At 55.1% G+C, this 14,969-nt stretch overlaps 1 protein-coding gene and 1 non-coding gene across 3 annotated transcripts; both read left to right on the top strand.

The window, feature by feature from the left end:
- The first annotated feature begins 105 nt into the window (after positions 1-105).
- On the top strand, positions 106-10,651 carry Vps52 (VPS52 subunit of GARP complex). 2 transcript variants are annotated; one of them, XM_052744302.1, is made up of 20 exons: positions 106-436; positions 1,184-1,268; positions 1,913-1,965; positions 2,078-2,153; positions 2,323-2,390; positions 2,604-2,779; positions 3,275-3,425; positions 4,090-4,190; positions 4,283-4,415; positions 4,528-4,585; positions 5,056-5,189; positions 5,523-5,678; positions 6,114-6,232; positions 6,703-6,826; positions 7,240-7,335; positions 7,418-7,525; positions 8,752-8,817; positions 9,388-9,499; positions 9,771-9,889; positions 10,045-10,651. In XM_052744302.1, exons 1-20 carry the CDS (start codon positions 347-349, stop codon positions 10,189-10,191), a joined length of 2,172 nt encoding a protein of 723 aa, XP_052600262.1. In that variant the 5' UTR covers positions 106-346; the 3' UTR covers positions 10,192-10,651. The 2 variants fall into 2 exon arrangements, with proteins under 2 accessions (XP_052600262.1, XP_052600263.1); XM_052744303.1 differs by lacking the exons at positions 106-436; positions 1,184-1,268; positions 1,913-1,965 and having other exon boundaries at positions 2,121-2,155; positions 2,320-2,390.
- On the top strand, positions 3,722-3,832 carry LOC128115090 (U6 spliceosomal RNA). Its single transcript, XR_008219986.1, has one exon. It is a non-coding gene; the product is annotated as a U6 spliceosomal RNA (small nuclear RNA).
- Positions 10,652-14,969: the final 4,318 nt, after the last annotated feature.

The following is a 14,969-nucleotide window of genomic DNA, read 5'->3' as shown; positions in this document are numbered from 1 at the left end:
TCTCCCCGCTCTTCCCTTAGCGAGGAGTCGAGTTCTGGGCCTTTGGGTTGGGGATCATAACTTCCGGTTCGGTCGTCTTTACCGTCGTAAGGTTCCTCCTGTTCTGGGCGTGCGAGCCGCGAAGGTTCCGGAGCAGGATTGTGTGTGAGGCGTTCACCTTCTCTTTGGCACTTGACCGAAGTGACCCCAGCCTAACAGGGGAGACTGGAGCCAATCATTTTTGCTCAAATATCTGGGAACTTTTTTTTTTTTTTTGCGCCATACAAGACATCCTGGGACTTTTGGTTTTGCTTCGGGGAGCGGACTCTCCGAACCTGACAGCTGACGGAAGTGAGGCTGCGGGGGAATGGCAGCCGCGGCGACCATGGCGGCTGCTGCTCGGGAGCTGGTGTTGCGGGCCGGGGCCTCAGATATGGAGGAGGAGGAGGGCCCGCTGGTGAGAGCACGGGGCGTGTGCCCTCCGGAGTGTCGTCGGGGCGTCTCTCTTCTCAGGGAGGCGTAGGCCGAGTCAGACCCAAGGGTCCCCTCCTGCTACCGGTGGTGCTGACCGAGCAGTGTGGCTGATTCTCAAGTCCCACGGACACAATGTCAGCTTCCTATTCACGCTAGAATTTTTTTTTCAGTAGAAAAGAGAATATAGTGTAAAAGAGTGAGAACGTGGGCTGGAACCTGATTGCCTTGGTCCCCTTCTAGCCCCGCCACTTGTAAGCTGTGCTCTGTTTACCGCGTCCTCACTTCCCACACCGAGAAAGGGGAGGCGTTATATTAGGACCTACCTTACAGGTCGTCGTTAGGATTTAGCCGAATGTGTAAGGGTGCACCTGACACACAGGTAAAGAGCTTGTAAGCTGACAGTTTTAGCATCTAGAACTCCCTAAGGGTGTGGTGTAGAACACCTGAGATAACAAGACTTAGGTCCTAAACTCAAAGGCAGGTTCGGCTAATCCTAGTTTTTCTCATTTGAACACTTTCAGTGACTTCATAAATTGCCTGATTTTGTGACATATTTTCTACTCATTAGCCCCAAAATGTAGATTTGAGTATGTCAGAATCTTTGACCCACTACCTGTGGCTCCTCTGAAAAAGCGCCCCCACCTCACCTGCAGGATTAGGGATATCCGGTTGTATTTTGTTTCCTGAGTTTCTTTTTGTACCCCACATTCACTAATCTGTCCCTCTTCAGGGGGGTGCTTCTGGACTCCAAGAGCCCCTGCAACTTGGGGAGTTGGATATCACCTCCGATGAATTCATCCTGGATGAAGTGGATGGTAAGTGTTGGCCTGGGTGAGGGCCAGGTAGCCAGCCCCCTTTATCCTTTAGGAATATATTATACGACCCCAGTAGATGCCCCCCAATAGCCCCTGCATGTTTTTTTTAATGTAGTATAAAGTTGATTTTAATCTCTGAATTGAGAAGGTTTAACTTCTAGGTTAGGCACAGTAAGAAATGAACAGTAAGAGATAATTATAGCGATACACTAATAAAATTGCTGTGTCACCATTTTTGCTCTTTGGGACTATTATTAAGTAGAAACAAGGTTTCTTGAACATAGTCATGTTCAGACAGCCAATCTGATCACTAAGACAGCTAGTGAGTGATTGACAGGCTGGCACCACACACACCATAGGTTCATCCAGCAGAGATGACGTAAATCCAAGGCGGGCAAGAGGTCCTTCAGCTTCTCAGAATGCCGTGGACTGTAAAGCTTACGGATCACGTTTTGGAATTTCCATTTAATATTTTTGGTCTGTGGTTGACTAGACTGTGAGGAATAGAAACAGAGGAAAGTCACAGCGACTGTTCTTACAACTGCAGCGGATGGGGGCTGGGAGGGAAGGGGAGATTGGTGTATGGGTGCCCAGTGGGGAGGGGGGCGCGGCGCTGGACCCTCGTGATAAATGTCTCTTTCCAGTTCACATCCAGGCAAATCTGGAGGATGAACTAGTGAAGGAGGCTCTCAGAACGGTGAGGCGCTCCCCTATGCCCATCTGCCCCCACCTTCCCCTCATTTGTCACCTTGGTGTCCCCTGTGGCCTGCCTGTGACTTCGTCCTGACTTCTCATGGTCATTTCCCCAGGGTGTGGATCTGCGACACTATTCAAAGCAGGTGGAGCTGGAGCTGCAGCAGATTGAGCAGAAATCGATCCGGGACTGTATCCTCCAGCAGAGGGAAGGCACATGGGGTCGGGGAGGTGTGATGTACATAGCCAAATGAAATGGCATCTCTCGGGTTTCTGTCACTTCGGGGAGAATTCAGGGGGAGGTGCTGCTGGTCTGCAGAGCTCCATGTTCACCGTGAAGCCCTTGACTTTTGTGGGTCAGACATCCAAGAGAGTGAGAACATAGCGTCTCTGCACAATCAGATCACAGCCTGTGACGCTGTCCTGGAGGTCAGTGGCCCTCGGCTGTGGCCCCTGACAAGCTCGGACCCGTCATGCCCTCTGCTCCTGGTTTTGTTGTTGTTAGTAGTTTGTGTCCCTTGGGCAAGTGAAGATCTCCCACCCTCCTGGGCTGTTGACTGGGGTATTCACCCAGACACTTGGTGGCACACTTGTCCCCGTCAACCCTGTGCAAGCCCACAGTGTTTTCTGCCCTCCCTGTAGCGCATGGAGCAGATGTTGGGAGCTTTTCAGAGTGACCTCAGTTCCATCAGCTCTGAGATCCGGACCCTGCAGGAGCAGTCAGGAGCCATGAACATCCGACTTCGCAACCGACAGGCAGTTCGGGGGAAGCTTGGGGAACTTGTAGATGGGCTAGTGGTACCCTCCACTCTGGTCGCGTGAGTTGCTGGCTTGAAGGGTGATACTGACCAGAGCAGGTGGCTGGGCTGGGTTACCTACGCAGTTTACAACACGAGGCTAGGCCAAGGTTTGTCAGGTACAGTCTAGAAACCAGGTGTGCTGGCTCATGCCTGTAATCTCATGCCTGGGAGGTCCAGACAGGAGGATTGCTGCAAGTCACCGGCGTGGACTGCAGAGTGGGATTTTGTTAAAAAAGAAAAGAAGTACATTCTAGAAATTAACAGATGGGTTAATAACTCCTAACCCGCTTTAGCCACCATAGGATAGGACATAGGTTAGGAGTGATCCAAGGTCAGGTGTGTAGTGGGGGCCTGTGGGGAGGCGGGGCACAGGAGTTGAAAACTTGGTGCATATAATGAGGGTATGAGATCATGGAGAAAGGTAGGAATGACATGAGCTGTGAGGGGTGTGGTCCGGGTGTTTCAGGACTGTTGAGGGTCCCTTCTGATCACCCCGTCCTCCCTGCTCCTCAGAGCAATTCTGGAAGCTCCAGTGACAGAGGCCAGGTTCCTGGAGCAGCTGCAGGAGCTGGACGCCAAGGCAGCCGCAGTCAGAGAGCAGGAGGCCAGAGGGACAGCTGCCTGTGCAGATGTCAGAGGCGTGCTGGACCGGCTCCGGGTCAAGGTGGGAGTGGGCCCCTAGGGTCACTTCCCAAGAACCCCCACTGCTTCCCTCTGGGCGGTGCATGTTGGCCCTCTCGTTCCCCTGAGAATCTAGAGGCTAGAGATGTGCCTCAGTCGGTAGAGTGCTTGCTTAGCGTTCACGGAGCCCTGGGTTCCCTCCCCAGCACTGCAGACATTGGCGTGACGGCCCTTGTCTGCTGTCCCAGCACTCAGGAAGTGGCAGAGGAAAGATCGGAAATTTCAGAGTTGTTCTCTGCTATGAAGGGAGTTTGGGGTCATCCTGAGATTCATGAGACCCTGTCTCAAAAACCAACAGCATAGAAACTAAAATTAGAACAGTACAGAGAAGATAAGCATGGCCTCTATGTAAGGGATGACACGAAAATTCATAAAGCATTCCATACTTAAAAAAAAGAAAAAACCTGAAAAAATAATGCGGGGCATGGTGGTAAGCGTTTTTAGCCCAGCACTCGGGAGACAGAGGCAGGCGGACGTCTGTGAGTTCCAGGTCAGCCTGGTCTACACAGAGACCCTTACTCAACCAACAAAACATAAAACATCCAAAGTATTCTCTCCCTTCCCTTTACCTTCACGTCTGTCCCCTCCTTGCTTCCTCCACACGGTCAAAGCCCGCAACTTCATGGCCTGTTTGTCCCCACATCTAGGCAGTGACAAAGATCCGCGAGTTCATCCTCCAGAAGATTTATTCATTCAGAAAGCCCATGACCAACTATCAGATCCCCCAGACAGCCCTGCTGAAGTACAGGTCGCCACCCCGGCACGGGCACAGGGTGGCTTGTGAGCTTCTCAGCAGCCAGCATGGACGTCCAGGGGTCTGACTCGCCCTGGCCCTTCCAGGTTTTTCTATCAGTTCCTGTTGGGCAACGAGCGAGCAACAGCCAAGGAGATCAGGGATGAATACGTGGAGACACTGAGCAAGATCTACCTGTCTTACTTCCGCTCCTACCTGGGGCGGCTCATGAAAGTGCAGGTGAGTCAGGCAGGGAGAGGTGTCCCTAATAGTGGCTTGGAGGAGAGATGGAGCTCCCCACCTGCTGGTGGTGGTGGGGAGCCATGGTTCACCTCTCTGTTATTTTCTCTAGTATGAGGAAGTTGCCGAGAAAGACGATCTAATGGGTGTGGAAGACACAGCAAAGAAAGATATCCTGGATCAGCTGGGCGGTGGTGGCGCACGCATTTAATCCCAGCACCTGGGAGGCAGAGCCAGGCAGATCTCTGATTTCGAGGCCAGCCTGGTCTACAGAGTGACATTCAGGACAGGCACCAAAACTACACAGAGAAACCCTGTCTTGAAAAACCAAAAAAAAAGAAAGATGTCCTGGATCAAGGAGCCTCAGGCCAGGCTCACAGGGGGGTGCCTGGCCCCAGCCAAAGGGTTCTGCTTTTCACCCTCTCTGTGGGGTGGAACCTCTGAGGATGTGAGAGCCAGAGCTTCCCCTCCCAGAGGGTTTTAGACTCCCGGACGCCCATTACAGGTGTCAGGGGAAGCATGGCCCTGGTTCTGGAAAGGGGTGTCCAGGTCATAGTTAGCTTCTGGGGTCCCTCAGGTCTTGGCTCCATGGGCCAGGTGTGGTCAGTCTCGGTGATTTCCCTGACTCTGACCTGGTCACGATTCTTCTCGAAGCCGTCCCTCCGAAGCAGGAACACTATCTTCACCCTGGGCACCCGTGGTGCTGTCATCTCCCCCACTGAACTCGAGGCCCCCATCCTGGTGCCCCACACTGCCCAGCGTGGAGAGCAGAGGGTATGACGAGGCTACCCCTCTGTGGACGGGGATCAATCCCCTCAGGTTGGGACTTTGGGGGCCCCCGTCCCGCTGTGATGTGGGGGACTAGGAGCCATGGACTGCCAGGCACACAGGGGGAGACTGTCAGTGGTTGAAGAGGATGTGGGGGAGCAGCAGCCGGTGGGGAGGGCTTTCCTGTGTCCTGTGCCCCCTCCTCAGTGCCTGTTCAGGGCGCTCCTCCCATCCTGGAGGTGAGGTGTGTGGGGTCTTCTGAGCTCTCATTCCTAGATGTGCTGAGGCCCCACATCCACGGGGCCAGTGTCCGACCCCACCCTTCCCTCTGTCCCATAGTATCCGTTCGAGGCTCTCTTCCGCAGCCAGCACTATGCCCTCCTCGACAATTCTTGCCGTGAATATCTTTTCATCTGTGAATTCTTTGTCGTATCTGGTCCAGCTGCACATGACCTATTCCATGCTGTCATGGGCCGTACTCTCGCCATGACTCTGGTAAGTCCCGGATTCTGTCTTTTACCCTCCATTCTCAGGGCTCATCCACATCCACTGGGGTCACAAGCGGCAGTATTGAAAGCAGGGGTGTCCCATTCTAAAGAGTGTAAACCTTTATCTCACAACATGACCCCCTAGGGAACCCTCAGAACTTGGGGATCCTGGTACTTCCTCTGTGCTTTTCCACAGCGGAGAGCAACACCTCTAGATCCTGGCCCTTTACCTCCCTCCCAAGCTCAGCCCTGGCTTCTGCTGTGAGGAACTTATTGAGTAGAGGCCAGTGAGCAAGTCAGGGGCCCCCGGAGGTGCCTGTGGACAGGGAAGGAGGGGGTCTCCCTAGCCAGTGCCTTGTCCTGTAGAAATGTCCATCCATTTGCTCCCAGCCACCCGAACAGCAAACTGACATTCCATTGCCTGCCTGTTGCTGTACCACAGAAACACCTGGAGTCCTACCTGGCCGACTGCTACGACGCCATTGCTGTTTTCCTCTGTATCCACATTGTTCTCCGATTCCGCAACATCGCGGCCAAGAGGGATGTCCCTGCCCTGGACAGGTCACTGAGCGCTGGTCCTGAGAGCTGGTCCTGGTGCCTACAGGCTTCAGCGTTTTTTTTTGTTTTTTTTTTTTTGGTTTTTCAAGACAGGGTTTCTCTGTATGGCTTTGGTACCTGGATCTCGCTCTATAGACCAGACTGGCCTCAAACTCACAGAGATCCACCTGGCTCTGCCTCTCAAGTGCTGGGTTTAAAGGCGTGCGCCACCACCGCCCAGCCAAGCTTCAGCTTTTTATCTTACACAGACAACTCCATCCTGACCCTGACTCTTCCTTACCTGATATCCTTCCCCCTCCTGTGTGTGTCCCAGAGGCAGCATTGGTCTCACACACACACACACACATACAGACACACACACACACACACACACACACACACACACACACACTCACCATTCCCCTGAAGGGCTGCACTCCCCCGGCCTGCCAGCACCCCAGCCAGCTGACCTGTGATTCTGATTAAGCCCGCAGGTACTGGGAGCAGGTGCTTGCCTTGCTGTGGCCTCGGTTTGAGCTGATCCTGGAGATGAATGTCCAGAGTGTCCGCAGCACTGACCCACAGCGCCTTGGAGGCCTGGACACTCGGCCCCACTATGTGAGGGCGGGTGAGGGTAACAAGGGGATCTTGTGGTCACACTCAGTGGTGGGGTGGTCACACTCTGGTGGGGTGGTCACACTCTGGTGGGGTGGTCACACTCTGGTGGGGTGGTCACACTCAGTGGTGGGGTGGTCACACTTAGTGGTGGGGTGGTCACACTCAGTGGTGGGGTGGTCACACTTAGTGGTGGGGTGGTCACACTCTGGTGGGGTGGTCACACTCAGTGGTGGGGTGGTCACACTCTGGTGGGGTGGTCACACTCGGTGGGGTGGTCACACTCAGTGGTGGGGTGGTCACACTCTGGTGGGGTGGTCACTGCAGGAGGAGGGACTGGGGACAGGAGTTGCAGAGGCAGCTGGGAGGTTGTGTCTGCCAGGCAGGCTGATGGGAGTCTTCCCGCCTGCTCCTAGATCACACGCCGCTATGCTGAGTTCTCCTCTGCCCTTGTGAGCATCAACCAGACCATCCCCAATGAGCGCACCCTGCAGCTGCTGGGACAGCTACAGGTGGGGTGGCAGGACAGACTTCCCTCAGGGGCGGGGCCTGTGATCTGGCTTTCTCCTTCCTGCCTCTGTGTGGCTTTTGCAGGTGGAGGTGGAGAATTTTGTCCTCCGAGTGGCTGCTGAGTTCTCCTCCAGGAAGGAGCAGCTTGTGTTTCTGATCAACAACTACGACATGATGCTGGGTGTGCTGATGGTAATGCTGCTCCCCGCGGGGGTCCCCGGGGCTGTCAGCCTCACAGTTCAGTGCCTGAGCCCCGATTCTGGCAGTGTCTGCAGTGTGGGCTGACGGGGTGGGGTGGTGGTGAGGAGGTGATGGGGGGTGGATGCTGGCCTTGGGCTGACGGGGTGGGGTGGTGGTGAGGAGGTGATGGGGGGTGGATGCTGGCCTGAGGCTGACGGGGTGGGGTGGTGGTGAGGAGGTGATGGGGGGTGGATGCTGGCCTTGGGCTGACGGGGTGGGGTGGTGGTGAGGAGGTGATGGGGGGTGGATGCTGGCCTTGGGCTGACGGGGTGGGGTGGTGGTGAGGAGGTGATGGGGGTGGATGCTGACCTTGGGCTGACGGGGTGGGGTGGTGGTGAGGAGGTGATGGGGGGGTGGATGCTGGCCTGAGGCTGACGGGGTGGGGTGGTGGTGAGGAGGTGATGGGAGGTGGATGCTGGCCTGAGGCTGACGGGGTGGGGTGGTGGTGAGGAGGTGATGGGGGTGGATGCTGACCTTGGGCTGACGGGGTGGGGTGGTGGTGAGGAGGTGATGGGGGGGTGGATGCTGGCCTGAGGCTGACGGGGTGGGGTGGTGGTGAGGAGGTGATGGGGGTGGATGCTGACCTTGGGCTGACGGGGTGGGGTGGTGGTGAGGAGGTGATGGGGGGGTGGATGCTGGCCTGAGGCTGACGGGGTGGGGTGGTGGTGAGGAGGTGATGGGGGGGTGGATGCTGGCCTTGGGCTGACGGGGTGGGGTGGTGGTGAGGAGGTGATGGGGGGTGGATGCTGGCCTTGGGCTGACGGGGTGGGGTGGTGGTGAGGAGGTGATGGGGGTGGATGCTGACCTTGGGCTGACGGGGTGGGGTGGTGGTGAGGAGGTGATGGGGGGGTGGATGCTGGCCTGAGGCTGACGGGGTGGGGTGGTGGTGAGGAGGTGATGGGGGGGTGGATGCTGGCCTTGGGCTGACGGGGTGGGGTGGTGGTGAGGAGGTGATGGGGGGGGTGGATGCTGGCCTGAGGCTGACGGGGTGGGGTGGTGGTGAGGAGGTGATGGGGGTGGATGCTGGCCTGAGGCTGACGGGGTGGGGTGGTGGTGAGGAGGTGATGGGGGTGGATGCTGGCCTGAGGCTGACGGGGTGGGGTGGTGGTGAGGAGGTGATGGGGGTGGATGCTGGCCTGAGGCTGCTCCCAAGTCTCTCCTCCCTGTGCCCTCCTCAGGAGCGGGCAGCTGAGGATAGCAAGGAGGTGGAGAGCTTCCAGCAGCTGCTCAATGCTCGCACACAGGTAGGGCCTGGGCGTGGCAGGGAGACCTGGTGCTGCTGGGCTGACCTCAGTGTGCGGTCATTATGACTCACTGCCTTGTTGCTCGTCTGTTTCACTTAATTTTTCTATGATATTAATAACTTAAAAGCAAAATAAAACTGTAACTGTGTATGTATGTGTGCACAGGTCAAAACCAGTTCTGCTTTGCAGGGGATTATTAGTGTGTCTATGTGTGTCTGTGTGTGTCTGTGTGTGTGTGTCTGTGTTATATGTGATTGCATGTGCAGCACATGTCTTGAAGCACATGGAGTCAGAGGACAACTTCAGGACTGGGCTCCTCTCTTGCTTCTCCGCTTTGTGTTCTGGGGACCAGTGGCAAGCTCTTCCCCCTGAGCCAGCTCATTGGCTCTTGGTTTTGGAAGAGGCAACCCTTGGGGACTTCCTCTACACCTTGTGAGACCACCACCTAAAAGTGGAAGCTCACGGAGGCCGGCTGCTCTGTGGAGTGTCACCTCCTAGTCATCCCAGTCCAGGATGGGGTCCTTTGTCCCCAGGACTCCTGACTCTGTTCGGACTTGCACGTCTCTCTAGGAATTCATTGAAGAGCTGCTGTCCCCCCCCTTCGGGGGTCTGGTGGCGTTTGTGAAGGAGGCTGAAGGTTTGATTGAGCGTGGACAGGCCGATCGACTTCGGGGGGAAGAAGGTATGAGGCTGTTGTCAGGGACTGTGGGGAGGTGACTGGAAAGGACAGTGAGGTGGCAGCTTACAGTTGGCACAGCGGGGAAGACCTGGATGGGGGGTACCAGGGAAGCCGGGCTTGATGGTGAGCATGGCTGTGACCCGGGTGGGCCTTGCCGGGGTGGGTGGTGCCCAGGTGGGCCTTGCCGGGGTGGCTGGTGCCCAGGTGGGCCTTGCCGGGGTGGCTGGTCCCCAGGCCTGGTCGCCCTCTGACACTCCCTGCCCTCCTGTGGCAGCCCGAGTCACTCAGCTGATCCGCGGCTTTGGTAGTTCCTGGAAGGCCTCAGTGGAGTCTCTGAGTCAGGACGTAATGCGGAGTTTCACCAACTTTCGAAATGGAACCAGCATCATCCAGGTGCCTGCCACCCCCAGCCCTTTGCCGGGTCCCACGCTTGGTTGTTTTGTCGGTCTTTCCTCTGGGCAGGTCAGCGACCCGCTGTGTCTGAGCTCCGCTGAAGCTCTGACCGTCCTGCCCCGGTCAGTCTGACCCCGACTCTCCTCTGTGTGCAGGGGGCGCTGACCCAGCTGATCCAGCTCTACCATCGCTTCCACCGGGTGCTGGCACAGCCGCAGCTCCGGGCGCTGCCGGCCAGGGCGGAGCTCATCAACATTCATCACCTCATGGTGGAGCTCAAGAAACACAAGCCCAACTTCTGACTCGGTCCCCGGGCTGGCGGCTCCCATGTGCTCTGAATGTCACACACTGACACTGGGACCTGACGGATCCCACGGGCTGTGCATGTCACACACCGTCACCTGGGTCCCTTTCCCTTCCTGTTGTCTCTCAGGCTTCCACACTCCTCACCGGCCTCCATTGCAGGACTCTGCCTCAGCAGAGTGTGTGCAAGTCTGTTTCTTCCTGGACTTGGAGGCGACGTTATCATTCCCCGTCCCTGTCGCCTCCTCCCCTGTGTGTTCACACCTGTGAAAGCTTCCACACCTCAGTCTCTCATCGACTCTCAGCTCTTAGGACAGAGCAGTGGAGGCTGCCTCCCCTCTCTTGTAGCTTGGTGATCTGCGGTCTCCACTCGAACACTAACCCATCACCTCCTGGCTGGGGGCTCAGTCTGTCTGTCTGTCAGTCTGTAGGCAATAATAAGCACTTAATGTACTGTGACAGCATCCCCTTCGTTTGTCCTGACGTCTTCGAGTTCTCTGGCATTTCTTTCCTGTAGACTTACCGGTTCCCATCCTGGGGGGCGTCAGGAAGAAGGCGGGGTGGTAACCTCAGTCCGTCACTGTTTCTGATCCAGGAGTGGCTGGGTTGCTTAGGAGGGGACTGCTCTGTAGCTCTCCAGGAAGGTGGCACATGCCACAAGGCCTGGGGACGTGGACAGCTTTGGGCCCTGTCCTGAGGCTACCGTGGGAAAAGTTCACATGACTCTGAGATTGTCTGTCTCAGCCCCTAAGTGGCCAGTGTGGTCCAGACAGCTGGGAGGCTGGTGAACCCGCCAGCAGTTGGGCGACTCTGCAGCCTGCAGGCTGATGGGACATTTAACTTTGCCCTGTGGGTCCCGGGACCCTCGGAAGCCGCGATGCCGCTAATGGCCGCCAGGAGGCAGCAGGACCCAGGATGGGAGCTGGTCCGGGTCCCTGCTCACCTGAGCCCCTGTGAGCTTTGACTGCTGGGGAGGCAGGGGGGTGTCGCCTATGCCCCTTCATCCCTGAGTTCAAGTTAGTGAAACACCATTGAATGGGTTTAGTCAGGGGATGATACAGTCAGATTGTGTTTTTCATGGTGGCCTTTAATCCCAGCATTTGGGAGGCAGAGGCAGGTGCATCTCTGTGAGTCTGAGGCTAGCCTGATCTACACAGAGCTCCAGGTGTCAACCAGAATTTCTGGAAAGAAGCAGTGTCTACAAAGTCTGATTGATCAGAACTACAGTGATGTGGAGAGGTTGGGATGGTGCAGGTCCAGAGGCTAATTGCCTCAGACTCCTGAAGAGCCATTTCTTGTCCACCTCTGAGTGGAAACCAACATCCAATGACTAATAGATAAAAACCTTTGAAATCTATTAACTTAGTAACCACTGCCTTCCACTAACCCCAAAACTAAGAATGTCACCAATTAGCATCTGAGGCTGTAGGAGGGAATCCCCCATCTTGCTGTAACCACCTCTAAAAGATTCTGGCAATGTGTTTGAAAATTTACTTGATTTGTGGCTTTCTTTGTTCTGCTCCTATGAAAACTTCATGCAACTTCCTCCATGTTGGAACATGGGGTTTGGGGTGACTAAGTACATGGTCACTCAAATATGGCTCTGATGTTTTTCTGTCGGCTTAGTGGCTGCACATTAATCTACTGATACTTTAATTATTGTCTGTGGGCCCTCGGCCCCTCAGTCAGTGCCCACTGGCCACTCAGGACATGGCCTGGGGAGGTGGTTTGGGTTCCAATATGTAGGTTTAAATTTAGTCTCTATCATTCTATTTATCAACAAGACTCAGGAGTCGAAGGCTGGGGTGAAAACCTGCCAGCTCAGAGAGGCTGAGTAGCAACTAGGACTCTTCCCTCATCCCAGAACCTAGAGAAGCTCAAACTCCAGTCCCCGCCTTTTCCTTCCTGAAAGTCTTTTCTATCCAAATTGCTGGCTTCTCTATGGCCAATTCTGGTCAAGTAGTCCCTGGCTTTGTCCCCTGATTCAAGGTATAACTTTATTGGGCAGTCTCAGAAATGTCAGAGTGAGATCAAAATATCCCACAACATGGCTCTACATTAAACAATTTGTTATTCCCTTTGAAGTCAGAGCTGTGTGTTTTGCGTGACACAGGCCAGTCAGGGCTACCCTGTGAGACTCTGTGGAAAGAAAACAAAATGGGTGAAGCTGGAGTGGCCTCTCCAGCGCCCTTTCACCTCTGAAAGTGTTGAGTTCCCTTTTCTTCTGTCAATTATCACCCTCTGATGCATCACAGGGAACAGTGTTGCCCAGCTTCAAAGAGTAAACTGTGGGGCAGGTTAACACAGGACCGAGGCCCCTGCTCTGTGACAGGAACAAAGTGCTGTTTCCTCAGCCAGTGGCTTCCCTAAGGGAACCCGCACCAGAGTGAACATGGCAGCTCCTCTTCAGTGCCAGGCTGAGTGGAGGGGACTGCTGGTCAAGATCTGGTCAGAGCCAGCTTCCCAGACCTGCAGAAGGTCCTTCTGTGGAAGCCACAATTCCTGGATGGGGAGCGCTTGGTGTGGTAACTCTGTTTCTCTCTATCTTTCTGCCCAGACCCCACCCCTGCACTTTGTAGACAAGGCTGGCCTTGAACTCAGAGAGATCCCCCTGCCTCTGCCTCCTGAGTACTGGGATTAAGGTGTGCACCACTGTGCCTGGCCATGACTGGGTTTGGTCACTGGTTTGTGCTTTAACTAAAAGGGCCTCACCGAGGGCAGGAGGAGCCAACTGTGTACAAGTCAGAAGCTCCTCTGGCTCTCCATAGCTTTCCTTTCTCTGTGTCAAATGGATTTGGATGTCCCTTGGACCTTCTGAGGGCCCTGTTCTGAGGTGACATCTCTACCCTAGGGGAAGCTGTGGTTGGATTCCTTCAGGGTGTCCCTGGGAGAATTCTGATCAGAGCCATTGCTGCCCTCTGCTGCCCTCTTGTGACTATTTGAGGTAATGCACTTGCTGCACACACCTGACCCCCTGAGTGTCATCCTGGGACCCACTTGTGGGAAGGAGAGAACCAACTACCACAGGTTAATCTCTGAACTCCATACATGTGCCATAGCAGGTGTGTGTCCTGCCCCCACACTGCACACAATAATAATTTATTTTAAAGAGGAAACAAAATAAAATCCTGGTGACCAGAGAGGCCACTCTGCTTGAGAGCATGTGTTCAGTGTCCGCAGTCAGGTGACTCACAACAGTCCGTAATGCCATGTACTGGCCTCCATGGGCCATGCATTCTCAGACACACACCCACACAGGTCCATATATGCATATAATTAAGCAATGTAAGCCAGGCATGGTGACATACACCTTTAATCCCAGCACTCAGGAGACAGAGGCAGGCAGATCCCCATGAGTTTAAGGCTAGCCTTTTCTACATAGTGAGTTCCAGTCCAGCCTGGACTACATAGTGAGACCCTGTCTCTAAAAGAAAAGAAATCATTAAACAGTCGAATGCCTCTCTCAGTTACACTTGACCCCATCCTCTCCTGTACCCATCCCTCCCTCAGTTCCTCATCAGTTCTCAAAGACTATGACCATGATGTCACCTCCCTGTCTTCTCCCGCACAAACTATGTCCTCAGAGTCTCCACCTTTGCCCCTCTGTCTGAGAACCCACCCACCCTGCATCTAGTGGACATCTCAGCCCGGCATCACCTTCTGGGGCCTCCAAGTCCCTCCTCCTGTGTCCTGACAGTCTTCCTCTTCTTCACCCATGGCGACTCTGTCTTCCTCCAGGACAGTCTGTAGCTCTGCCTGCTGCCCCACCCCCTCCCTCTCACACCCAGAGTTAGTCCAGGGGGAAGAGCTGTGATGTCACCTGCAGAGTGGACCCAGGATGCCTCACTTCCCATCCCCCATCTCACAGGGGAGGAGACTGGGGTGTGCAGCAGGAGCAGGACTCTGCTTCCCCAGGTCCCCACTGCCTGCCTGGCTCCTGCCCTGCCAGAGTTCCCTCCAGCAGACCCTGTCAGGAGAGGAGTTGTGTGTCTGTCCCCTTGTGCTCAACCGCTCTAACTCCCTGTCACACTGTGAGGACAGGTCTGTGTTGTGTGACAGACTTTCCCTGGAAAGACACACACATGTCTGTCCACCTCAGATAGAGAACTCAGGGCTGACAAGGGAACCATTGCATCAATGTCCAGCTTGTGAACCCGGGAGGTTTTACTGGGGTCACCAACAGGAGTGGGGGGGAGGGGTTACTCACGGGGGCAGGAATAACTCACATCCATGCATCCCTGAAAAGCCCACCCCAACCCAGGAAGTGACTCATGAACTTCCTCCCTGCCCTCCTCTGCACAGCTTCCAGGCAGCTGGAAGATCAGAGAATTCCCTCCACAGCTGGATGCTCAGTGCGCTCCCCCAGAGCATGTTACTCCTTTCCATACTGCTGGGGAAGAACTCTAGAGAGTTGTCGGTTTCTTTATATAAAGTTATTTTATTTTACATACATGTGTGTTTAGTATGTAAGTATGTACATGCACCATGTGTGTGCAGTGCCCGCTGAGGTGAGGGAAGGGCTTGAATCCCTGGAACTGGAGTCACAGACAACTGTGAGCAGTCATGTGAGTCTGGGACTCAAACCCTGTGCTCTGGAGGAGCAGTCAGTGCTCCTCCCCAAGGAGCCTTCTCTCCAGCCCCTCTTCCAACTTGCTGTTCTCCCAGACACAGGACCTTTTGTCACCTCCTGAGTGTCATGGGCCTCCCTGTCCCTCCAAGAGGGAACGTTTCAAATCAGAAAAAAACTGCTATGAAACGGTTGGACATTTCCAGCATT

This window comes from Peromyscus californicus, unplaced genomic scaffold (assembly GCF_007827085.1).
Source record: "Peromyscus californicus insignis strain IS unplaced genomic scaffold, ASM782708v3 Scaffold_19__1_contigs__length_69161282, whole genome shotgun sequence".
Classification (NCBI taxonomy): Eukaryota; Metazoa; Chordata; class Mammalia; order Rodentia; family Cricetidae; genus Peromyscus; species Peromyscus californicus.
Note: the sequence above shows the minus strand (reverse complement) of the source record. Positions and strands in the feature narration are given on the sequence as shown.